The 26,605-nt window shown below is 33.9% G+C and overlaps 1 protein-coding gene across 1 annotated transcript in view; it reads left to right on the top strand.

The window, feature by feature from the left end:
• LOC119836021 (scavenger receptor class B member 1-like) overlaps nt 1-24,798 on the top strand; it is a 33,258-nt gene extending 8,460 nt beyond the window's left edge. The window contains exons 2-12 of the mRNA XM_038361190.1: nt 7,614-7,714; nt 8,802-8,893; nt 10,903-11,066; nt 12,882-13,026; nt 17,014-17,220; nt 18,312-18,436; nt 18,870-19,031; nt 20,526-20,632; nt 21,135-21,253; nt 21,861-21,986; nt 23,089-24,798. Of these exons, the coding sequence (XP_038217118.1) occupies nt 7,621-7,714; nt 8,802-8,893; nt 10,903-11,066; nt 12,882-13,026; nt 17,014-17,220; nt 18,312-18,436; nt 18,870-19,031; nt 20,526-20,632; nt 21,135-21,253; nt 21,861-21,986; nt 23,089-23,421 (1,674 nt within the window). The 5' untranslated portion in view covers nt 7,614-7,620 and the 3' untranslated portion in view covers nt 23,422-24,798. The remainder of the gene's footprint in view (nt 1-7,613; nt 7,715-8,801; nt 8,894-10,902; nt 11,067-12,881; nt 13,027-17,013; nt 17,221-18,311; nt 18,437-18,869; nt 19,032-20,525; nt 20,633-21,134; nt 21,254-21,860; nt 21,987-23,088) is intronic.
• The last annotated feature ends 1,807 nt before the right edge of the window (nt 24,799-26,605 follow it).

Genomic DNA, 26,605 nt, shown 5'->3' with positions numbered 1-26,605 from the left:
GTTTGTATGTTAGTTTTATAGCATTTGCATTTTTTCTTTTTCAAAAATGATTTTTCAATACATTTATATTACTATATTATTACATTTATTTTATAGCACCTTTTGCCCTGTGTTTTTATACTAAATATGAATAGCGTCTCCTTGTCCACCAGGATGTCTGGAAGAGATCGCTACTTTAGCGATAAGACCGCCTGTTGTGCTTTCATAGAGTTTATTTATAGAATTTATCTCTGTATGAATTAGTGCACAATAAAGTATTTTGATTTGATTTGATTTGAATGGTCGCTGAAATCGAAGCCTGGAATGGAGCAATTAAAAATAAAATCATTCGCATCGCGAACCTCCCTCTGCTATCATTTTCACTTCAATAACAAATGAACTAAGTACATTTCTTCCCAATATTTTAACATAAACTTTTATATTATAAATATAAATTATGCATTGATCATATGAAAGAATGAAAAAAAAAATTACAGTATAGTTCTCATAGTCAATTATATAATATTGCAATTTAAAGTGCACCTTTCAAGTTGTCAATGCTTCCCGAAATGGGTAACGCAGTTCCGTAGACTGACCTCAATCGAACACAACCGCGCTCCCCTATAATTTTCTTCAAAGATCGGAAAATATGAAGCACCTGATTATATTAACAAATATTTACCATCGCGCAATATCTCATTACCCAACTGACCATTAGTTAAACGTAATTTATATGTTTCATTTTTCATCCTTGACCACTGGCAAATGTCAGGAATTGAACCCAAAGCGTTAGTTAATCTGAGGTCGTTTCTTGACCTCAGAAGTCGCAGGGCGTAAAGGTAGCTGGTAGGATGGGTCGGTAATTCAATTCATTCAATTTAGATTTATTTTAGTTAAAATCGCACGTTGCCGAGCCAATTTATTGATTTAGTATGTGTGATAAATATTATTCATGAATATTAATTAGAAGTTTAAATCTTTTTTTTTCCTAGTTGAGAACGCTTATGCCACGACCCTTCAGGAAAGGTCGTGGCTTATGTCAGGCTCCCACTGTCTAAGTTTGCATTGGATCTACCGACTAGACTCCTCTTATTTCCATCTACCCGCGCAGTTTTTGTCATTCGTACACCTTTTTTCGTGTTATAAGAACACAAAAATATAAATGTGTGGTAGATTTATATAGAAAAAATATGTTTACATTTTCATTAATAATTGGATTACGAAGCATATAAAAAAACTAATTGAATAAAAAAATTAATCATCAAAATGAGTTCACCCAGTTGAAAGTACTGAGGTAACAAACCCAAAATAAAATTAGATTTGTAACTTTACCCCATACTTTTTATGTTTTTACGAAAATTATCATAAAATTTCACCACATAATATATATGACATACATGTACAAAATAAAAAATGTTGACATGTGTGAAGTGACTTGCACCAAAAATAATTGTTAAAAATACAGATATCACATAATAAATTAATCATCAAATGCGAGATATTAATAATGATTTTAACCAATTAATTTCTTGACTTATATTTACATATTATCCGAAATAAAGATTTCCTGTTTTAAAAATATTTGAATAGTGCACATTAAGCAATATTAATAACATCATCGTAACATTTTTTCTTGTTAAAAAAGCGCTACCTTACGGTAATTTAAGGAGACAAATTGCATTTTTTACTTATAAATGTTATATCTTCCTACGATGGTACGTATGATGGACGATTGTGAATCCCAGGTTTGATCCCGTGTGAAGGGTCTTTTTTATGACATAGCGGGCCACTGAGCTGATGGTTCGCCGGGTGAGCTATCACCACCGCCTATAATCATTCGCGGCTGTGCATTCGCAGAGGTTACCTCTGTGAATTTTTTGCGCTCTTAGGGGGTTAGGGATAAGGAAAAAGTTGACGACTCCCCCACTCACCGTATGAAACACAGTAGTGGGATATTATTTAACGCCGTTTTTCTGTGGGGGTGTGGTAATTCCGCGGTCCGAGCTGACCCAATGAAGCGTGCTTGTGTTTCGTATGTAGGTAGCAAAATTTCGTACCGTGAGTAGGGGAGCCAGCGATCCGTTTTCTTTTCTTCACCCTTCCCATTCTTTCCAGTCGTCAACCATTTCTTTATCTATTTACCCTTAAAAAGCAGTTGTTCAGAACAGAATGTTCTTGGGCGGTGATAATCGCTTACCATGAGGCGAGCCACCAGTTTAGTTGCCCGCTTTGACATAAAAAATACAGTAGTTCAATGAAGATATTTCAAGCAGACTTATCTACGAGACCAAGGCAATATACCAATGTATGGTTTTTCTTTATACTGTGGTAGCATTATGCATCATACCAAAGAAACAAACAGACAAACACATTACGTCTGTATTGACAGGGTGTATTAGCGCAAATAATGACTGTTTAACTGCAAGAGGTTATATCCTTGAATATAACTTTACTCGGCCATTAACATAATTCTTTTGTACGTATATAATCTGAACTGGAGGTATTGCGCTTTGAATCTCAATTGGTTGAATAGCTTGTAGTCTAGAAGGCAGTTGTTATTTTACGTTACTTAAATAGTTTGAACTCAAATATGCTTTTACGGGGCACATAAGCAGGATAGGTAATACGTATTAATTAAAAACTGTTATTTATGTACACTTCATCCACATCTATGGATGTGGATAACATACAGTTAATGATACTTTTTACAGTTGTGTAAAAGAACGACAAGGCAAACAAACTTTATATGTAATTTTCAACCGACTTCAAAAAAGGAGGTTATCAATCTGATTCGAATTTTTCTGGGGTGTGTTATCTCAGAACTCATTGTATATATATTTAACTTACATTAAAGATATTTTATTTAATTAATTTGAAAGCTGGCCGTGCAATCCCTTTTAAATATTGTCTATTTCTGACAATTTGAAGGCGATTTAAGTTTTAACAAAAACTAATTATTTTAAGACATTCACAAGTACTTATTCTAGCGCACTTTCCCTCCATCACTTGGGGACCTAATTGTAAACACTCAATGCATAAAAGGAAACGTGATATACAGCTCTGTGACTAAGAAATCTCGACATAGGAATGTAGTCACGTGTCATGCTCATTGAATGGGATTTAGAAATAAATTAAAAGGAGATAAACCAACCGACGTTGAATGTATAAGACATAGCGTATCATTACTTTGGTATCGATTGTCTAAAAAAATAATTACTCTTTTATAATTTGCATCACGTAGGTATCAATAAAAAGGTTTAATATCATAACCAATTAAATATAATTGATGATTTGAAGATTATTGGATTAAACATGTGGATCGGCAGACGATTTATAATTGTATACAGTATCTATTATTTAAAAAGCTTATATAATAAACCCATACTACATTTATTTGCATGTGAACTACTCGTGTCCTCTTGTTGATTATGATGTAGACCCAGACAAACATTTTTCTAAGACTCCACCGGGAATCGAACCTAGGACCTCTCGATTCTACACTCTCGTGTTAACCACTGTGCCAAGGAGGCGGAATCTATTTGTATAATGAATATAAAATGTCCTAGAATCATTTTCTACCACCTAGCATTGGTTTGAAGCAAGTGTCTTCTCATAACATTAACGATAAATTACAAAACGTAATTAGCACATCTTTTAAATAATTTACATTTTATTTTATTGCCAATTAAATATGATTTATCAATGATTTTATCAGTGTATAATTTAATATATTTCTGCCACGACTTCAAACGGATGCAACAGCAATCATTTACATTTAAACCACATTGGGGATGAATTTTATGATATTTTCTGTTCCTTTACTATATTAGCTTCACTTTTGTAAAGTTTCACTTTTTTGGGGTCAGTCATTTTGACAGTAGACAATCTTCTTTTATTGAACTTCTTTCTTTACTAATGTTATAAAGCAGAAGAGTTTTTATCTGCTTTTTTTTTTTTTTTTTTTTTTATGGCAGAGCAAGCAAAGGAGCAGGTGGGCCACTTGATAAACTTGCTTGAACGCGCTAATCTCAGCAACTACTGACCGATTTCAAAAATTCTTTCGCCGTTGGATTTGTACATGATCCCTGAGTGTTATAAGCTATATTATACAGTCAAGGCGGACCCACTAGTTACAATATCAAATTAATCATAATAGTTTGAGTCAAATCACTCTGGCATTTAAGTGGTATTTGAGTAATAATAACTTGATAACGGCTAACTCGTAGCAAGTTAAACGTTCACGTCTGTCTATAAATACTAAATATTAAAAAAAAATATCGCAGACAAAAACATAGAATAAGTTATATCCTGTGCTAATTCTCTTGATATTTATTGGCATTTATTATCAATCCAGTTTTTGCAGAGATTTGCGTGATCAACAATTAAAAACCAGTCACGTAAGTCAGTGAGTTAGATGCGAAAAAATCACGTAAAATGCCTAAAAAATACAAACCGGTTTTCATTATATGACATACTTAATGTATCATATTAACATAAAAAACAAAGCGCTAATTGTCACTTCAATAAAAGCGTATCTGTGATCTGTGATCGCAAATTGAACGGGTTTTTAACGGCCGTCATAAGATCCATGTGACGCGGTACATTATGGTAACTCAAACTCGAAATAATTATAAAACAACCGGCTTTGAAAATAATTTGAATAAAATTTTGAGCACGAATTACGGCAGGAAAATTATGCAAAATAATAGGTTGTCCGTAATAATAAATAGGAAACCAATTGTAGCACAACTGTGAATAATTTATAAAGAAAAAAATATTGTAATTGCATTAATAAAGGTCCCGTTTGTAAGTCAATATCAATTTTTAAGGCTATTATGAATGACCATCGCACAATGTATGTTTCAGACGCAAAAAGCGATGTTTTTCTTTCTTTGGATATATCTATGAGGCTTTAAATGCACCAGTAGAACACCCAAGAGTTTATTTCAAATACACGACAAAAAACATATTTTTAACAGAGACTTTCACGAGCTGAATATAATCCGTATAAAAGTAGGCAGCTACTCTTGATGAATTAATTGTATCAGATATATGAATTTCAAGTGCAAATTATACCTAACTAGTTGTTCGACCCGTCTTCGCCCATATATAGCCTATGCCATTCAGTGAAGTTACAGCTTTCTCATGGTGAAAGAATTTTGTAAATCGGTCTAGTAGTTTTTGAATTTATCCATTATAAACAAACAAACAAAAATACAAATTCTTCCTCTTTATAATATTAGTGAAGATAAATTATAATTAATTGCCAAAGCTATGAATAGATGAGTTATTAAATAGGAGTATTGTTGTTCATTGTGATGTATTTTTTTATATATTTTTTCGTTTATAGAAGTTCTGTTTAGTGCGATAAGAAGCCTTGAACTGAGGTCTATTTGTGACAAATGTACCCCATTCTAGGTAAAATTTTTGAAAAAAAAACTTAATAAGCAAAGTCAGGGTAATCTTATAATGTCCACCAAGACATCGCTGTCTAAGTTACATTAAATTTTGCCGTAAATCACTACATAGTGTAAAACAAAGTTGCTTCCTCTGTCCCTATGTCCCTATGTATGCTTAAATCTTTAAAAATTTTTTGATTGATAGAGTGATTCAAGAGGAAGGCTTAAATGTATAATACACCTACTAAACTACTCCGAATTTAACGCTTGCGAAGACGCGGGCAAAAGCTAGTTCATATAAAAAGTAATGTAAATACAGAATTTACATCGTGCTTTTCTTAAAGTATATGAACCAATAGGCCCGCATCCTTTTCCATTCTCTTCCCCGTCCATTCCTTCTTACAGTCGTCGATATCTTCTAATCCTTTACTCCTTAAAAGCGGCCATCGCATTCGTCGTTCCTAGGCGGTGGTCTACGCTTACCATCAGGGGTACTACCGGCTCAGTTGCCATCTACTATACAGAATGCAATACATAATATTACAGTATTTTATAATAGTTATTATTATTTTTTATTAATTTCTCTTTTGAGTTTGAAAGTTGTTCTCCAGGTTGATTTAGATTCTAGCGTATCATATTGATTATGATATTATATATATTTCGTTACAATCAAGAAGTTTTTGCACCAACAGTAATTATTTCAACTATATGTGAATGCATTTTACATTTTAAATTATATATGTCCCCTTCATTGGACATTGTTGGATGTCTTAAAGCGCTTATTCCGATAGATTTCGTTAAATTTATTGTTTGATATATTATTTCAAGTGATGATGTAACAGCACTTTTTTTTTTTTATAGTGGGGAAATTTTGCATAGATACCCACGGCCCGCGGGGATGGAGCCGTGGGTTATGTCGGATTCTTACCGACCAAAACCCCACTGTGTTCCGTCTAGCCACTTGAGTGAAGGGGCCACGGGATTAAAATACGTCCGCGACATGTAACAGCACTTGAAAAAACTCCATATAAGTTCTTGTTGTCTTTGTTCGCTCAAAAAATTTTAGCACAAAATACGTCATTGCCAGTTTGAGGTTAAAATTCCAAAAAATTGTCTGACTAATAGCGATCTAGTCAAGGACTGGCCTTTAAAATCTGCGTCAATTCCCATAACTAGTTAAAGCAAAGTTTAGCATAATTACCAGTTTTTTTATCTATATTACACATCCTCTGGTTTCGGCAAAACATCAACGCGACTTTGAACGATAATATAATAAATAAGTAAATAAATAACTGGCAAAGTCACACTTGTGACGTTCTACAAATTCTTCAGATGTAGATTATATAATGGATACATCTTACTCTTTGGGATTTATAATTTTATAGCGACTTTAATATTGTAATAGCATTCAACTTGTGTTATTTCGCTTTTCGTAATACTTTCCATGCTCTCCAGATTTGGTTGAAAAATCATCTGCTTTGTAACTAATGTGTTGATTCATCATCATCAGCCCATATATGTTCCCACTGCTGGGACACAGGCCTCCTATGAAGATTCAGGCCATAATCCACCACGCTGGCCAAGTGCGGGTTGGCAGATGTCACATGTCGTCGAACTTTTAATTCTTGGACATGCCGGTTTCCTCACGATGTTTTCCTTCACCGTTAAGCAGTGGTGATGTTATCCACATGCGCAGATAAATTGAAAAATCTATTTATTTCCTGCACGCTCGCCCGGTTTCGAACGTGTGTTTATTAGTGAATTATTATTATTAAGTCTAACTTACATTACAAAGTATAAGTACCAGAAAAAAATTATTTAATCCTGGCGACCCTAATTAGGACAATAAGATAAACTCATGAAATGATTGTACTGTCACCGCTCCTTGATAAAGTTTAATTGAAATCTGTCGGTTTATTTCGGGTCAAAATTGCGCCCAAAGCCATCGTTGTATGATGTATGTAACATCGCCTAAAAATACAGGTGAAACTGATACAAGCGTGTTGATTAGGAAGTGATTTTTATAAGAATATGATACAGGTTACTGTTTTGGGTAATTCGGGTAATTTCCATTGAAAGCTCGTTCATTCGGCAAGCAATGGAATTTAAAGAATTAATAGTGTAATTAAAAAAAATCTTTAATAAGTTATATTGATCTGATCAAACAACTTCATGTCACTTCTATTGTAGCGGAATTAAATAGATATTTATGTATATATGTTTGTCTTGTTACAGGTCCAAAATGGTGTTAGGACCGAAGAAAGCGATACAACATGTACCCAGCAAGGGAAGGATATCTATCATGAAAATACAGAATTTTACAGTACAAAAAAGACGTAAGTTCTATCTCTAAATATATATACAATGTTCGTTTCTATACTAAGAATTACATCAGTATTCAATAAGAAAAGGAATCATCAAAATCGGTTCACCCAGTCGATCGTTCTGATGAGACAAAACAAAAATAAATACAGCCGAATGGAGAAATCCGTAAATCAGTCAAGCTGTTTCGGAGGTGAACATACTGTGACACAAAAATATTATTTATACGTTCTCTATATGCAACGACTACCGTTAGGATATATGTCGAATCATTAAAATAAAATGCGAAATATAATATATTAGATATATTTTTTATCAGCGAGCATGCTGGGCTATGATGTTAATTGACTCCCAATTAATTTAGTATAATTCAGACAAATGGTATCTTATAAATATTATAAATTACACATATCTTACTTTTAATCAACTGAATTATCTTTTTTCCGGCGTTTTATAAATTATATACTGATATTAAAACGAATATAGGTTAATGAATTTTTATCAACCGTTATTTAAAAAAGAATAGGATATGACCGTTTCAATTGAACCTGACCTTCCTTAAAGATAAATAATTGGATGAGACAATACATTTTTTATCTTAGAATATTAACATAAATGTATAGTTTTTGGATGAGATGAGATTCAGGAACTGTACGTCTATATTTATAGATCTGTTCATGCAAATTATACATTACTAGCTGCGCCCCGCGGTTTCACCCGCGTAATTCCGTACCCCGTATAAATATCGGGATAAAAAGTTGCCTATATGTTATAATATTAGTAGGATAGTAGGATTTACATCCTTGTATTAATCCAAATAATATTATAAACGCGAATGTTTGTTGGTATCGATGTTTGTTTGTTCACGCGAAAACAGTTTATCGCATCTGTATAAAATTTGGTACAGAGATAGATTACAGTCTGGATTAGAACATAGGCTTTTTATCCGGGTGTCACGCGAGTGATTCCGAGAGTTGTAGCTAGTTCTTTCATAAAGCAAACGATTCTTATAATATTTCGTAATACTCTGTTGAATATTTCGATTTATATTTTTATGTGTATTATGGATTTAATAGAAGTTTATTATTTATCTATTCGCAGAGTCAGCGGTCACGCTAGTTTATGGCAGCTTATTAATTATACTTGGAGTGATATCAATGATCGTCGATCCAATCACAATAGTCACCAATTGGGTAAGTTTTTCTTATCATCATCATCATCAGTTCACGTACTCGATGAAACATCGTACTCTTGTAGGGTTTACATCTGACAAGCTGGCAAGTCATGACACATGCCAATTGCCAACCTTATGGTCATAGAAAAATAGCTGCGCCCCGCGGTTTCACCCGCGTAATCCGAATCCCGTAGGAATATCGGGATAAAAAGTTGGCTTTATGTTATTCTAGTTGTCTAGCTGTCTACGTACCAAATTTAATTGCAATCGGTTTAGTAGTTTTTGCGTGAAAGAGCAACACTCATACACATTCTTGCACTTTCGCATTAATATAATATTAGTATCCTTTTAGAAACCACCTCCTTTTAAAGCTTATTTATAAATAACAGGAAACACTGTATAAGTCAGCCTAACAAATAAACTTGTCTTAGTTTGCTCAGATTTGCAAACACACAAATATATATATAATATTTAGCACTGAGCTGGCGTCATTGCAAACAAACTTAATTGTTCACATAATTATTTATTTGTTTGAGTTCCTAAGTGTTTTAGTAATTGATTTTCTGAGCAAACTTCCTCGGAGAATAACAGATATTAATCTGTTAATGTTACTAACGTTTGTTTTTATGAACGTCACAGTAAATTGGTGAAAACTGTAAGATTAAAACATGTGTGTTTATTAAAGAAGTTAAATAAAAAAGATTAAAAGATGTAAATATTACGGCATTATTATTTTTTCGATAACTTAAGCATAGGGGTTCCGAAAAGGGTCTGAGACTTAAATGTCTGTCTGTCTGTCCGCCCGTCCGTCTGTCACCAGGCTGTATCTCATGAACCGTGATAGGTGGAAATTTAAAATTTTAAGTGATGATGTATTTTTTGTTGCCGCTATAACAACAAATAATAAATTCGAGGTTAAGCAACGGTTGACACGGCCATAAATTTGATGGTGTTTTTTTCCCATTCGCTAATAGGCCAAGTCTTGACCATGATCTCGCCTGATAGTAAGCTTAGATGTGAATCCCTTCTGTCTTTTGACCACTTTTTTGGCCACCGATTATATTTCAATAATCCTCAATCCATATTTATATTAAACACTAGCTGCGCCCCGCGGTTTCACCCGCGTAAGTCCGTAACCCGTAGGAATATCGGGATAAAAAGTTGCCTATATGTTATTCCAGTTGTCAAGCTGTCTACGTACTAAATTTCACAGCAATCGGTTCTGTAGTTTTTGCGTGAAAGAGCAACAACCACACACACATCCTTACAAACTTTCGCATTTATAATATTAGTAGGAGTAGGATAGTAGGAATTATTTGAAATCATTTTTGCCATGACGCATGCACACTGCACGTTGTCATTAAACAACAAGTATTATGATTTTACGTTAAACACCAAATAAAATATGTCTGACCTATTTCGTTATGCAATATAATGAGCATCGTGATCTTCCAATTCCCCGCTAACCTTCTTTATTGTGAATTTTCTACATGATACAATGTCTTCAATGCCATATTGTTATCGTCTAAATTTTGGTTGCTGTATGAATTAAATTTATAAACATGAATATTGATCGTGTGTTTACATTTGTCATTTTGAATTCATCTACGCTTACAGAACTAAAACAATACGCAAATTATTGAAAACCTCGTTTATGGAATGTCGCTTACGACCTAATCAATACGTCTGAATATTATAGTCAAAACCAGTTTTCCGTTACCACGCGTTTTTGCAAGTCAGAACTAGTTGTAACTAAATGCATTTACAACTAGTTCTAACTAGGCAAAACGTATTGTAACGGAAGAGGGGGTTTTAACTGTAACATATATACTAATCAAGCTTATATCGAAACCCATCACACAACTTTATGCTAACTTAAACCATTTTTACCAACCTGGAGTATCAGATAATACCCCTAAAACCAAACAAAGATAATAAAATACACAACCGACAATCTAAAGTAAAATGTATAAAGACATTACAATAATTCAGAAGTAGAATATATTACAGTAAATATATTATTTTCAGTACGCGGAAATAAAAGAGGGTAAATTCATCTACAACATGTGGTCAAATCCGACGTATGAAGTGTTTTCTGATGTCTACATCTTCAACTATACCAACGTGAGGGAGTTCCTGAGAGGAGAGGAGAAGGTTCTGAAAGTGCAAGAACTGGGCCCATATAAGTTCCAGTGAGTATGGTAGCTAGGTATATTACAACGTACATACATATAGTATATATTGTGTTATCTGTGGTATTATGTTATCTGTGCTTACATCTTTGTTACTATATTTTAATTTGGTAGTAAATAAATCTCTCTTGTATATCTAATACTATTCGTTGCATTTTTTACACTTCTTATCTCCAATGCAACAATTAAATAATGTAATTTAGATTCGATGTCAAAAATTTAACTAAAAAATTATTAAGTAATGACGCGGAGCTAATGAAATTTATACGCCCTTTGTGGATAATTTGTCGTATTGTAATCGTTGTTAACTTTTGTACACACATTATGCAAATAAATAAGAATAATTGTTATTATTATAATGTATTGAGTAAAATATATGGCTGGGTGTTTCGTTACTAACTAAATACACTTCGATGACGGTAGCGAAACGGAGAAGTTATACATTACTGATAAGACTAATATGTACTTAGTTACTGATATATAGAACTTGTGAAGTTAGGGTCGGTAGGGGTAGTCCGGGTAGATTCAGAAGCTTGGTTCTATACGAGATCTTATATATTTATCACAGGGAAAACCTTATGTGATCGTAATGGCAACATTTTATAGCAAATGTTTTTGTGGGATTTATATATTACTAGCTGACTAGGCAAACGCTGTTCTGCCTTATTCTTAACATTTAGTGTTATAAAAAATAGATGTTGACTGATTCTCAGACCTACCCGATGTGCACACAAAATTTCATTTGAATCGGTCCACCCGTTTCGGAGGAGTAAGGTTATGTTACATTGTGACACAAGAATTTTATTTATATAGAGATATACAACACATGGATTGTAAATGTAAAGCAATTGAATATATCCTACTTTAAGATATACGGATTTAGTATTTTCTTGTGTTTGATTTTACAATTCTATTATACATTTTGAAATTAAGACGGGAGACGTGACCACGCTCGCTGTAAAGTGTTCGAAACGTCGGGTTAATAATATAATGATCGCGTTTAAAATCCGTTAAAAAGTCTTTAATTTCTAAATATACGACTTTAGTTAAGTACTGGTTTTAGATAGTTAAAATATAGCAATATTTGTGTTTATTGTTAGACATTTTTTGCATATTGAATCAACCGACCTACGCAAGTAAACATAAATCATATGATGTACCGTAATATATAAAATTCCTTACGGTATTAATGTTAGCATAAATTATATTTTGTTTATTTAGGACAAACGAATATAGAAATTAAAGGATTAGATAGCAGATAAAAAAAATAATAACTTTATATGGGTACAGTGCGACCAACTCATCTCTGAAATGAAGATGTCGCCATCGTCGCTACCATGTTACCTAATGAATAATATTTAAGCTTTAAATTAATATTCTGGGCACCACTTTTAATGGCTTTCAGTATGTTTAACGGTAAAATTAAGGGATATACATACACAGAGGACTTGAAGCAGGGCAATAATCTCATTTACCAACATATTTATTCAAGATTTCCTTACATCAAAGATACGTTGGATGCAATCTATCTATTTATTCCAACCACGTATAAAAATGTATAAAAAATAGATATATATGTGATTTAATATTATGTTGATTTTGAATAAATGAGTCTAAAAGAGTCTTTACATACAAACATACAGGTGAAGCTAAGTAAATAAAATGTGATATAAATAAAAACTACATCTTCTTTAGAGTATTAATGCAATAAACAAATAATTCCTAAGTACACTTACTGATATCACTTCCCAATAGCCTATATAATACTTTTTGAAGCATATTTTCTTACATATTTACAATCCCCCCCCCTTCCAGGGAGATGAGAACGAATGAGAACATAACGATAGACAAGGAGCGCGGCGTGATGACGATGAACCCGGTCATCAAGTTGAAGTTTCTGCCAGACAAGTCGGTGCGCCACTACAACGACACTATAGTTGTGCCCAACATAGCGCTTCTCGTGAGTTTGACAGCTTTATTTATTATATTTTATACTTGATTGCAGCAACAATTGACATTCAATCACAACTAGAACATGAAAGAGGCACGTACAAACGACAGTCTTATCGCTAGTTAGCGATCTCTACCAGACGAGGTTTATGTATTGCGTAAAAGGATGGTTCTTTCTACTTTTAGCGAGTTGAAATGACGTAAAATGAATTGGAAATGGAATGTATAAAATTAAAAATCTAGGTAGGTAGTGGTGGCTCAGTGGTGAGAACCTCGGATTTAAAAATCGATAAGTCGGGGTTCGAGACCGGGCCAGCGTGCAGGAAATAAATATTTCTTCAATTTATCTGCACATGTGGATAACATCACCACTGCTTAAAACGGTGAAGGAAAACATCGTGAGGAAACCGGCATTTCCAAGAATCAAAAGTTCGACGACATGTGACATCTGCCAACCCGCACTTGGCCAGCGTGGTAAATTATGGCCTGAACCCTCATAGGAGGCCTGTGTCCCAGCAGTGGGGACATATATATGGGCTGATGATGTTGACATTTTTTACGTCGTATCGTGCAGTTACCCGAGCTGGTGATTCGCGTGAAGGTAAGTGATCACCACCGCTTAGGAACATTCGCATAGGTAGGGACTCGGGGTAAACAGTTTATAATAAACACATAAAAAATACATGCTTGAAGACATTACTACTCGCACCTGACTACCAGTAGAGGTACCAGTTTTTAAATTATCCTCAAAATCAGTTCACCCAGTCGTAACTTCACGGTCACAGAGCCAAAAAATACAGTTTAATTGATAACCTCCTCATTTTTTGCAATCGGTTGAAAATGTGCCTACAAAAAATTCACAAATTTAACTAGTGACAGTTTGTTATTTCAATGTTTAATGATACAAGCATTTGACCAGACTCCTAAATCATTTTTATACATTTCGGCACGCTATAATTATGAACTTGTCATAATGTTTCCTCAATGAAACCAACCAACTCACGTGTGCACGTGTACCGCAAACGAATTACGAGAGTTTAATGCCTCATCTTTGACATTAAACGTTTATGCTACTTCCTTCTACACACTTAGCAGACTGTCATAAATCTTTGATTTATTCTCATAATCATTCGCGATTTGTAAAACGAGGGCGTCATTTTGTAGGATTTGCGGAGCGTATGGCATATTTTAGCGTTTAATTTAAATTTTATGGAAACATTGATTAGCATTCTTTACTTGTAGTCGGATGTGGCCTTTCTAGTAGGAGAGGCCATGATAAATGTGGATTTACTCGAGCATACAATTAGAAATAGTAATTTAGATGATAGCAAAAGGGGTCCTATAAACTAAAATGTACCACTATTTTCAGCATAAAGGAAGCCTTTAAAAACGTAAAATAAACTGTTCTAATATCTGTTGATATTGAATCTGATGCTATGAGCGAAACTAGAAGGGGATGATCGATATTTTTAGGCCCATATCCTTTTCCTCCATCATAATCATTTCTCTTATTCCTGTCACCATCTATTCTTACCTTCTCCCTTTTAATGAGAATAAATAGAAAGAAAGAAAGAAAGAAAGAAAAACATTTATTTTGACACAGACATACACACACACAAAAGATCATAACAGAGAACAGAAGCATACAATAAATCAAAAAAAAAAATAAGGGAAAAAAACAAAACTTTTACGGCTACACTTAACAAATATGTGTGGCTGCGTGTGCCAAAAAGGGATACCACTCAGGAAACCTAAGGCTTAACGCCTCAGCTCTGATTTTCAGTGGTACCCTTTAATATAATAAAAATATATAAAATGTAGCCTATTTACAGACAGCTAACATTTTCTTATATTAATGGGCGGTAATGGTCTAATTACTATTCGAATGTTTGCTGACAAAAAAATATGGAAAAAAATTTCCTCAATTTAAACGTAAATGCCATGAAATTGATAATATCAGCATAACACCTAGCGATCTGTCCAGGTTTTGCCTTTAGTATACATAGCTACTGTGGAGCTTAGAGATCATTCACATTTCCAAGGAGCGATTTGAATAAAACTTAAAATCGGTTGAGTAGTTTCTAAAATTTCCTCTATCAAACAAATAAATACTTCTTTAGAATTAGAATAGATTGAGAAATTATTGTATTTAGAGTTGGTTTATAACAAAAATCCTATTATTATTATGTCAGAGTAGTACCTCGCCTTGCGGCGGTGTTGTTAAAAACTCCGGCTGAGTGACCAGACGGCCGGAGCCTAGGGCGACTGAGTGAGGAACCTACGGACTATCCGAGCGTTATCCAGTAGGACTGCCCGCTGTATCCCCACCGTAATGGGCTTGACCGGTAGTTCCAACCTCCTTAAATATTATTATTATAATATTATAAATGCGAAAGTTTGTAAGTATGGATGTATGGATGTTTGTTACTCTTTCGCGTAAAAACTACTGAACCAATTGCAATGAAATTTGGTACGTAGACAGCTGGATAACTGGAATAACATATAGGCAACTTTTTATTCCGATATTCCTACGGGATACGGACTTACGCGGGTGAAACCGCGGGGCACAGCTAGTAACCCATAACAATAATTAATTTAACTTCCAACTGGAAGATTTTATAAAGTGTTACCAATTGGTAAGCTAGTGGTATAAATGCCTTCAAAATAATCAAAACTGTGACTATTATATTATCAGAGATTACAAAGCAGATTTTCAAGCACGTGTAATATCATGAATATATGGGAAGCGGTGTAGTCAGGTTGGAGGTCACGTCACCTGTACCAGACGTGTCAAAACACATTAGCAAATGACATTTTGTCGTGTCGGTTAATTTTTTGCGTATTTTTTCTTGTTTTAGTTTTTGTATCTTGTTACGAATTCTGGCTGATGATATGTCAAATTGCTACCTTTGTAATGAGTACCTATTTTTTGTGTTTGAACAATTTGAAATTATTTTGAGACTAGCTGCGCCCCGCGGTTTCAACCGCGTAAGTCCGTATCCCGTAGGATGTTAGGATAAAAAGTTGCCTATATGTTATTCCAGTTGTCCAGCTGTCTACGTACCAAATTTCATTGCAATCGGTTCTGTTGATTTTGCGTGAAATAGCAACAAACACACACATCCTTACAAACTTTCGCATTTATAATATTACTAGTAGGATGGGATTGGTCTGAGACTACACCTTGTATCATTGCGCTGCTAAATACGAAAAAAAATGTGTAAACATGAGTTACAACGTGTTTTATTATGACTTAAGGTATATGGTAATAGGGATACGGAAAAAATTAAAATAAATCAATAAAAAACAGATTACTGTTTGATTCAGGACATAGAAACGCTAATTTGATAGTGTGTTGAATTGAAAACATACAACTAAGTAATTATTTAGATTAAACATATTTGTTAAGTTAAAAAATTCACAAAGATTCCCCAAAACAATTTTTTTATTAAAGTTATGTGTAATTTAAATGAAACTATTTTGTAGTATTAGAATTAAGGTAGAGAGAAATTTCAATCAATTAATACAAAGATCAATCCATTTAAAAGTTCAGAAAGAGAAGCACATATGCTGCACTAGCATTCCGACTCGGCTTCGATCCCCAATAAATGGGCCATCTAACATTTAAAGAATTTTTCAAATCGGACCAGCTATTTCTGAGATTAGTGCGTTCATACAAACAAACAAACTCTTCATCTTTATAATATTGGTATAGATTCGAGTGAAATCTACGATAGATAGATATACCAAGAAATTGGATTCCTAAGGTGGGATCATGGGTGGCCGAAACAAGGCGATGACAGGGTTACTTCCTTGCACCAACATCATCATCATCATCATCAGCCCACATATGTTCCCACTGCTGGGACACAGGCCTCCTATGAGGTTTTGCACCAACATGACAATCTTTTGGAATTAGATACTTTAAAATTTTATAAACCAAAAAATAATATGTCTCATATTTTTACATATCAAACAAGTCTATGATATATTTCAGGCTATCAGTACGCTTCTAGCTGACCAAGGGCTGGGGTACTTGGCTAACGCAGCGGCCTATTACACTATCAAGGCCCTTGACTCGGAACTGTTCAAGGAGATGACGGCTGGAGAATTCCTATGGGGCTATGATGACCCACTCGTGAAGGTTGCCAGCAGTCTGCTTCCAGGGTGGATCGACTTCGGCAGAATTGGAATTATGGATAGGGTAAGAAATTTTTATTTTTTTTTTAAGTACGAAAGATTCGCTCTTAGTATTTTCTTGTGTTTGATTTTAAGCGTATTATACATTTAGGAATTAAAAAGTTTTTAACGTATTTACAACGCGATTTATTCATTTTATTATCATACCCGACGTATCGAACACTTTACAGCGAGCGTGGTCACTGGGAGACTACAACAACAACAAGATATAGTCTTTAATTTCTAGATTTGTTCTTAGTTACTCAGCAAAGCTAGTTTTACCAGTTGTTGGTCACTTAAGGGCGAGCTAAATTACTGCAGTGAAACTGTTACAAACACATAGTCTTTATTCATTGATTTTTTTTTCTCAGTTTCGCAGAAATAGCTGAAAACTCAACAAAATTATAATTTATGTGTGACAAATATTATTGTCAATAAAATAGACAAGTTTTGCGCAAGCACTTCCTCGTTTCTAGCAAAAAATTGTTAAATTTACAATTAGAAGTAAATATATAAATAGTAAATATATGACTTTATTGTCCTGTCATATTTATTTACATATAGGTATATGCTAGTCGCGCAATATTAAGACAAAATTCATGTTCGTATTTTTTCCTACATATTCTTAGTCACAATAATGAATACTTTATTTTTAATTTACAGTTTAGGTTAATTTAATGTAGATATGTGTTGGTACTAAATATCAATATTGGTCATATAACCAAATTACGGTTATTTTTTATAATATGCAATGATATTCACCATGCAATGATAACTAATTGTTAAAAAACGAAGGCGATTCTCATTTGCTGATGTTGTGCTATTTGTGTCATTTAGCCCCATTGAATCTGGAGTAATAGGTAGACAAGCCGGTAAAAGATTCTTCTCTTCTTAATGAGCCTATAGGCTATAGTTAATAATTTTAATTTAAAAACGCTTGTCGTAGAAAATTTGATAAATAGTCTAATTTAGTTGAATATATAGTTAGAGTTTTACTAATCTGCTTCGAATAACCGAGATTTAATGCTTGGGTGATCCTTCTAAAAAAATGATTTTTATATGTTGGGTGAATCAATTAACAAATAGACGAAGACATAAATCGGGAAATTTTCTCAGTTCTACGCGCAAAGGCGAGAGGAGGTGGAGGTGGAACTGCGGGATCCGAAAAAAAGATACTCCATCAACACGTGGAACAAGCTGCCTGGTCTGCCTGAACAGGGGTTCACCACGCTTAATACGAGGTAGGTTTAATTTTCAGTTTTATAGCATTGAAATGCTTTATAAATAAGAAATTTTGAAAGAATAGAAAAAATTTGCCCGGGATCACGGGTAGCCGAGAGGCTAGGCGTTGCTACGGTTTGGCAAAAAACGCGGGTTCGCATCCCGCCTTGTGATCAAATTTTTTCTATTCTTTCAAAATTTCTCACGAGGAAGGTTAACAACTTTTTTTGTAAATTTTGTCCAAGTTTGCACCCACTAGATTTTATATTGGAAACTTCCTATACAACTTATGTATGCTAGATTTCCTGGTGTTTTTATTTAAGTTAAGCTCTCTTAAAGAGCGAAATTTCGAGCAATATAATATATGTAGCTACATAATACACTAGAACTAGAATTTAATCATTAATTTATTTTATATGTCTCTTATCATACAAACCCAACCACATTCCACAGCATCCCCTGTAACCGTTTGAAAGGCACCTACGAAGGCCTGATGCTGCCACCAAACTACAATACGAGTAACCCAATACCCGTGTTCCGCAAGCAGGCGTGCCGCGTGAACCCCTTCGTGTTCCAGGAGGACTTCATGGGGGACCTGGGCTTCAGGGTGTCCAGGTGAGTCTAAGATATACAGCTGTATAGGTAAATAGATAGATTTGTTTTAGTAAAAGTAGTGTTAGCATTTTATATTATTTTGTATTAGGTGATTTTTACTAAAATATTAGTTCTTACATAATTTTGGTCTTTATGAATACATTGTACATAAATGGCAATACCAAAACCAGGTAATTGCCCGATTCGTATGTATGTATCAGTTCTATGTGTGAGAATGTATGGTCACAGAATAATAAGCACCAGTATGGTGCCGTTTTAAAATACATAATCTATCCATCCATTTGGTACGTCATTGAATTCAGTTTCTTACAATTACGTTGTACGTTAATAATAATATAGTTGTGTATTATATCGAATTTAGTCAATCAAATCAAATAAAATTATACAATTTTTTTTATTTTTTTTTTATTAACACCAAATAGAACTTACTATCATTACAGGATATTATCTTAATTCGACAGAGCTATTTTACAAAAAAGAAAACCAAAACTGAAAAACTGTTTCCTACATAAGAAACAAAATTTTGCTTATCATAGCTTATTCATAACAATAGCAAAGATTATATAATAGTACAATAAACGTCTTTCGCTTGATGGTAACGATAATTTTAGCCGCTCATTTGCTATTATAGAAATATTACCTCCTACTAAAATAGTAATTCTTATGTTTCGAACTGCGTTTACTATTAAATAAACAGGCGTTTAATTTTGATCAAGTCTTCAGGTCTGTCAGTCACGTCGCTGCACTTTTTTAGAAAATATATATTTAATTTTCGCGACGTATTTTAATATAAAAATGTTTTTAAACCACGATAATTTAATTATTTAAGGAATACCTAACAAGGTGTTCTTAAATTTTTATTATTATGCAATTGATCGAAATAAAATTACAAAATTTATGAAGTATTACAAATCCTTACTAAGACCATTCAACTTTCTAAGTCACCAAAACATTTGCGTTCAATTTTGCGATCAGGAAAAAAACCGTGTGCAGACTTGTTTCTGTGTCTGTTATAACATAATGGATTAACTGATTTATTATATATTCAAAAAACATAACCTTTGCAATTCTTGAGTAACTAAATAATATATTAAAAATACAGATTAAGATATTCAGTATAATATCCTATCCTACTAATATTACAATTATTTATTATTATATTATGCGAAAGTTTGTAAGGATGTGTGTGTGCTTGTTGCTCTTTCTCGCAAAAACTACTGAACCGATTGCAATGAAATTTGCTACGTAGATAGCTGATCAACTGTAATAACATATAGACAACTATTTTTATGACTTTAACTTTAACTTACGCGGGTGAAACCGCGGGGCGCAGCTAGTATTATATAAAACTACGCAACAAATTAAGATAATTAAGATACTGATTGCATGTATATCTTCATCTATACCCGTAAACAGAAAGAGCCTGCAAATGACTTGCAATACACACATGTGTTATTTATATTATTAATAAAAATATGTTGAATACTATTTTAGATTCAAGATGGAAGATTCAGCATTCAACAACACCAATCGGTACGCTTGTGATTGTACCGACCACTGCTTGCCGAATGGCTTTGTGGATATCGGAAACTGTTATTATGGTAAACATTTCATATCTATTTAATTAAAAGACATTAATATTAAATTGAATGTATGGGGATCTCCTGATGGTAAGCGATTACCGCCCATGAATAAACACCGCGAACATCGCGAATGCGCTGCCCGATTTTATGGGGTAAGGGAATAGAGGACCGACGTTGGGGAAAATAGGAATGGACTGGGAAGGGCAAGGAAAAGGAAACGGGACTTCAGCTTGCCCACTCACCTTACAAAAAACAGTAGCATGCCACTATTTCACGCTGGTTTTCTGTGGAAGTGTGTTACTTCGAGCTCGACTTGCACATTGTTGCGTCAATAAAACAGAATTTATAGGTAATGAAGATGCGTAGAGAGTTTTTTACGTAATATTTCCATGAATGTTCACTCTAAAAGAGCCACAGAGTTATAAGCTATTTTTCGCCCAATGAGCGTTTTCTTAAAGCGTAAAATATATCACATTTAAGTATAATCTTATAAATAACTCTTATCTGTTAATCCATCCAGGTTTCCCAATAGCGTTGTCCAAACCACATTTCTTGGATACCGATCCGAAGCAGCAAGCATTCTTCGAGGGCATGCATCCGGATCCGGTCAAGCACGCCTCGCATGTGGACATCGAAACCGTAAGTTACTAACAGGCTCACACTTAAACTCAGGATTTGGTTTGAGGCAAATTGAGACGTGAACGCTATATGAACGCCCTATTTGTTCTTTTCTACTTGTAATAGACCTAAAATTTAAGTATTCTTAGATAAAATACAGCTTATAAATATAAAGGTCAATTACCTTAAAAATTGGTGATCAATATCATTAGCAAATAGTACCTACAATTTCACAAGTCTAACAAATATAAAATAGCGAACCATTATTGTAATAAAACGGGTGAATATATATACAAATTTTGCCCTTCCAATGAATTTTTCTCTTACTTAAGTAAGAGACTATATCTAGACTATTACTTCCGATTCCATTGAAATGTTACGTTAGGTTGACAAAAAAATTTTATCGTCTAAGTTGATATGACAGAGATTTGCTAAAATATTAAAAAGCGACTTACTTCGAGACGCGAAGCGAAGCAATTTAGTAAATATTTCCAGGTAACTGTTTATAACTACCACAGATTAAAAACTTCAATTGAGAATAATAAAAAGAATTAATATCGTTGTGATAAAGTCCCACGATTTAAATGCATTCTAAAATGTAATTTACATTGTGTGTTCGTGTTTGCAGCGCTTGGGAGTTCCGATGGCGCTAGAAACCAACATCCAGGTGAACCTGGCGGTGCGCGCGGTGCCTGGCAACCCCGTCGCAGCGCCGCTTGCGCAGCGCGTGCTGCCGCTCATCTGGCTGTCGCTTGTGAGTACGCACACTGTTCATAGACACTGAGCACTGTACTGCGCCCACACACGGGCACACAGTACTGTAACACCTGGTAGGCTATTTCTGCATTACGAAATATATCCAGCGGCGGATACTACTCTGTGTACCACAAACCGTAAATTAAGTACTGCTACATATAGAACTGCAGACTGAATAACAAAAACGACACCTGTACCGCACACCGCACTCTGCATGCATTGTACACTTCTAGCTCTCGTGAATCTTCATACTGCTCGGATACCACGCACGGTATACATTGTACTAAAACGCTCTCCAACCCACTGCACTGAACCATAATACACTTAACTACACTCGGACCGCCTCCTTGATACAGTGGTTAACGCGTGCGCGTAGAACCGGTCCTGGGTTAGATTCCCGGTAGGGACTAACAAAACAAAACAAAACAAAACAAACAAAAATGTTCTGACCTGGCAAGACACAGAAGGCTGATCACCTACTTCATTATCATCTGCCCTACAAGGGGTCACGGGACTTGCAATGAACACAGTGTGCATTAACACACACAACACTGCCACAATCTACGCTACAATGAACACCGAGCACTGCAGTGTAATACAAATTGCCGCACACACTGCCAACATGAGCGCCCGACCGAGTACGGCCCCTCCGGCCCCCTCCATTCCTGCGACAGCCCAAGCCGAGGTTCACGGTCCCCGACAAAGGGGGACGCGCTTGTTGCTACCAGGGTGAACCATCAGTTCACGCGCCCGTGCTAAGATGTAGTAGCCCTAGAGGCTAGCATTGAGATTCATCACAAAAAAAAAAACTGCCAACAACACAACTGCACAATACGCCAACTGCATATCATACGCCGAAACTAACATCGCAATTCACATTTTCCATTTCCCACACGCTATACTGCATCACCCTCAGACCCCACTATATCACATCCAATCACATAATGCAATTGTTCAATTTAGAAAGCATTTATGAAAATAACTGTTAAATTCCTGTATATTTCCCACAACGCCAACCTGATCTTAAATAATATTATTAATTCATAATGATTGTATTATAATAACCAAAAAAGTTTTACAATTCTTTCTTGTCTTAACAGTACTGCAAAGAACCACCCCCCGAAGTGGCCTCGATCCTCCGTCTGCGTTTCGTCATCGCCCCGCCCTTGCTGCTCACACTGGAGATTCTCTTCATCATCACTGGCATTGGTCTCATCACTCACAGCGTCCTCCGCGTCTGGAGACCCAAGTACAAGCTGGTACAGACTCAAGAAGACAAACCAATGAAAGTGGTGGAAAGAAGAAAGACCAGTCTGGTGATGAACATGGCGGACAACTTCAGTGATGATGAGCTGGCCAAGGAAGCGGTTTCGTTGTTAGCAATACGGGAAGAAGATATGGATCTACCAGATCTACTGATGAACGAATCGTGATTCATCACCTGACTCGGAATTAATGATAATACTGGTGAATAGAATAGGTATTAAATCATGAAAACTTTGCCTATATGTGAAAGTTTTTCTGAAAGTATAGTGTGACTCGTGTGATTCCTGGGAGGTGGAATCTAAGTGAATTTTGCTAGATGCTGTGAAAGTTTAGAAATATAAGAATATCTCGTGATAAGTGGACTTTACCTTGGTTTAGGAGTATGGGTGGAGGGTAAGTTATTGAAGATGAGGTCAAGTGAACGATGGCAATAATTCTGAATTGGAACTGATAGTGTACTCTAAGAATTATTCTGAGAAGCGTAATAGTTTTGAATATTCAACCAAATAATGTGTCAACTTTCTAAACCCCGAATTAATTCTCAGGAAAAAGTGCTTTATGTATGATTTAGGCAATACCAAAAACGCATGAAATATCCGATTATTTACGCTTATTTTTCATACGTTGTATCTTTCTCAGTGAAATACTTTATATATTCCTTAAATATGTGACATTTTTTGTAATAAATAGGAAGCTTAATAATTTAAGCCATTTTTTTTTATTCCTAGGTATTGAATAGCGCTCGTACTTTAGAAAGAAATAAGTTTAATAATTTTCTATTTGAAGCATTTAATTTAGGTAAAGACATATATCCCTATGTCCTACGAGAAATATAGACAGTGATCATCAATCTAGTTTATTTCAAATTTCATGAATAATTATGTAGCTTTAAAAAAACTAAAATTTCCCCGGTTTTCTTAAATCTAGAATCGGTCTTAAATACAATGTCGCAGATAAAGCCTTTATCTGTGGCCATTACTAAATAAGGAAATGTCACAAATAGTAAAAATACATTTAATTTACTTTATAAAAAGTCATATCTACTATCAGCTAGATCTTAATCTGTATATATTTTATGACTTATTCCAAATCATACTCGAACATAGTGTGTAACTTTTGAAATTTATTTGAAGCTTTATTTTAATTTATTTATTAATAAATGTCACCTGAAATATATATTGTATGGTACTCTAAATTACAATGTAAGTATATTAATCTTTAACTACAATATTATCTTATTATTTATTTCAAATGGTAAATGCATTTTTAAAGAAATTATCATAATACTTGCCTTAAGATTTTTATCTTGCCCATAGATTTAGTTGTAAATTATTATTTTTAATGGTTTACATTGGGCCCTTATTACGGGTCTAGTTATTATATTATTTTCATATAATAGGTAATATTTTTGGTATTATGTTGTGTACTTATATGATTATTATCTAGTTTATTACATATAACACAGAACATTTATTTTAAACTTTTCACACTGGTTTTATGCCACATTCCTATATTCTGATAATTTATGTAATAATATAATGAGAACATATGTTCTCATTATATTATTTAGAGACGAAATATTTCGTCTCTACGTTTTGCTGTAAGTCTTGTGACGTTAAATTCGGTTTTTATTGAAATTATGAAGTACAATAATGCCACTGAGAATATTCTATAAAACTTTATTATGGACGGATATTGCGGTAATATTGGCTTTAATATAGTTAAACGACTATTTAAAACTAAAATTGCACCATTTATTTATAATACAATGATATTGAAGGAACATTCCAGATTTTAAGTCCTCATCTTGCTCGTAGATACTATATGAGAGACTTGAACTTGAGTTCTGTCCAAGAGTTTGTGTACAGATAAATATTTGACATTTTGACGATTTTGTGTAAGTTATTTAGTGATAAAACCTTGGTAAATTGCTCAAATAGTAATAAGTTTTCTCTGTTATTTATATTTACTCGTACTTATATAATTTATAGTTAGGACATTTGATGTAAAGCACAGAGTGGAAAGTAAATGGTAAAATTTCACAAGAACAATAAGAAATCACATTGGAACATGTGTATTTCATTTGTTTGCTAAATAATTGCTTTTATTTAGATGTTCGATCTGTTATATATGTGCTATTCTAGTGCAGTTACAATTAAGTGAAATTATTTAAAAAACTATCTTTCCTGTTAGCACCTGGATCCACTCGTTACGTAAGTGATACAATGTTACCAATATTTTGGTTTTCGAATATAATGTGATATTATATTAGTATAATTGATAAGTTGTAAATATAGACTGAAGGTTAAATAAAACGTTTTAATAAAAATATGCCTTTTATTTCACTTGTGTAACATTTAAGACTAGATATTATATTTACAAATGGTAATCAAAGGTTAACTTATGTCTTAACTTAAATTAGTAATCTATACGACACTTATTATATTAAGATTTAGTAATCTTTCGTACATTTTGTTGCTTTTGCACTAGTATCTGTCTATGGAAGAGAGAAAGTGACAAACGATTGCAAGATATTTAAGGCATGGTATAAAATGGGGCATACATTGGTGAATTTCTATCAACTATATAGAAAAATTGATATATTTGTGGAAGGCAGGTGGAATTGCTCCATCGAAGAAGAGAGCATTCACGACCAATCTACATGACTGGCCGGGGTGTAAGGCCCCAATTAAATGATGTTGGAAAGGTGTATATACGCCTCTGTAGTGTGAAAATTTCGCTTGCGCGATTCTGCAAAGCGTCGCTACATATTCCTCTTGAAAATACAACAATAAAATAAAACAATTGTTGTAAATATTGATAATGACAAAGATATCGGGAGAAAAATTAGAAATCTTCAAGAATTGGAATTCCTTCCAGAGCAAGTGTAACAAAATGAATAAATAATAATTTAAATTAAAATCTTACAATTATCATAAAACAATAATAATACTACGAGTAATTTAAATAAAGGTGACTATGAGTTATCAAAATCACTGGCACGGTGGTGAATATCAAAACTTTAAACTACACATATAATTATTTATATTATCTTAAATATAATATAAAGGTATCTCGTTCGGTAAGCAGCCCAATTTGTGGGCCTTCACTAATGTAATAAATTCTTTAAAATAAAATATAACAAAATTTACACGTAGAGAGACTTTATAACATGAATTCAACATATAACTAGGCAGTTACATATGAATCTCTTCATCATATAACATCATTAGCGAATCGCCCCTTCGCACGGTTGAAATAAAACTTCCTCTAATCATTCTAACTATTAAAAAATCCACATCAAAGCCTGTTGTGTAGCATTAAAGATCTAACTATATGAGAGAAGGAAGC

This window comes from Zerene cesonia, chromosome 3, assembly GCF_012273895.1.
Source record: "Zerene cesonia ecotype Mississippi chromosome 3, Zerene_cesonia_1.1, whole genome shotgun sequence".
Lineage (NCBI taxonomy): Eukaryota > Metazoa > Arthropoda > Insecta > Lepidoptera > Pieridae > Zerene > Zerene cesonia.
Note: the sequence above shows the minus strand (reverse complement) of the source record. Positions and strands in the feature narration are given on the sequence as shown.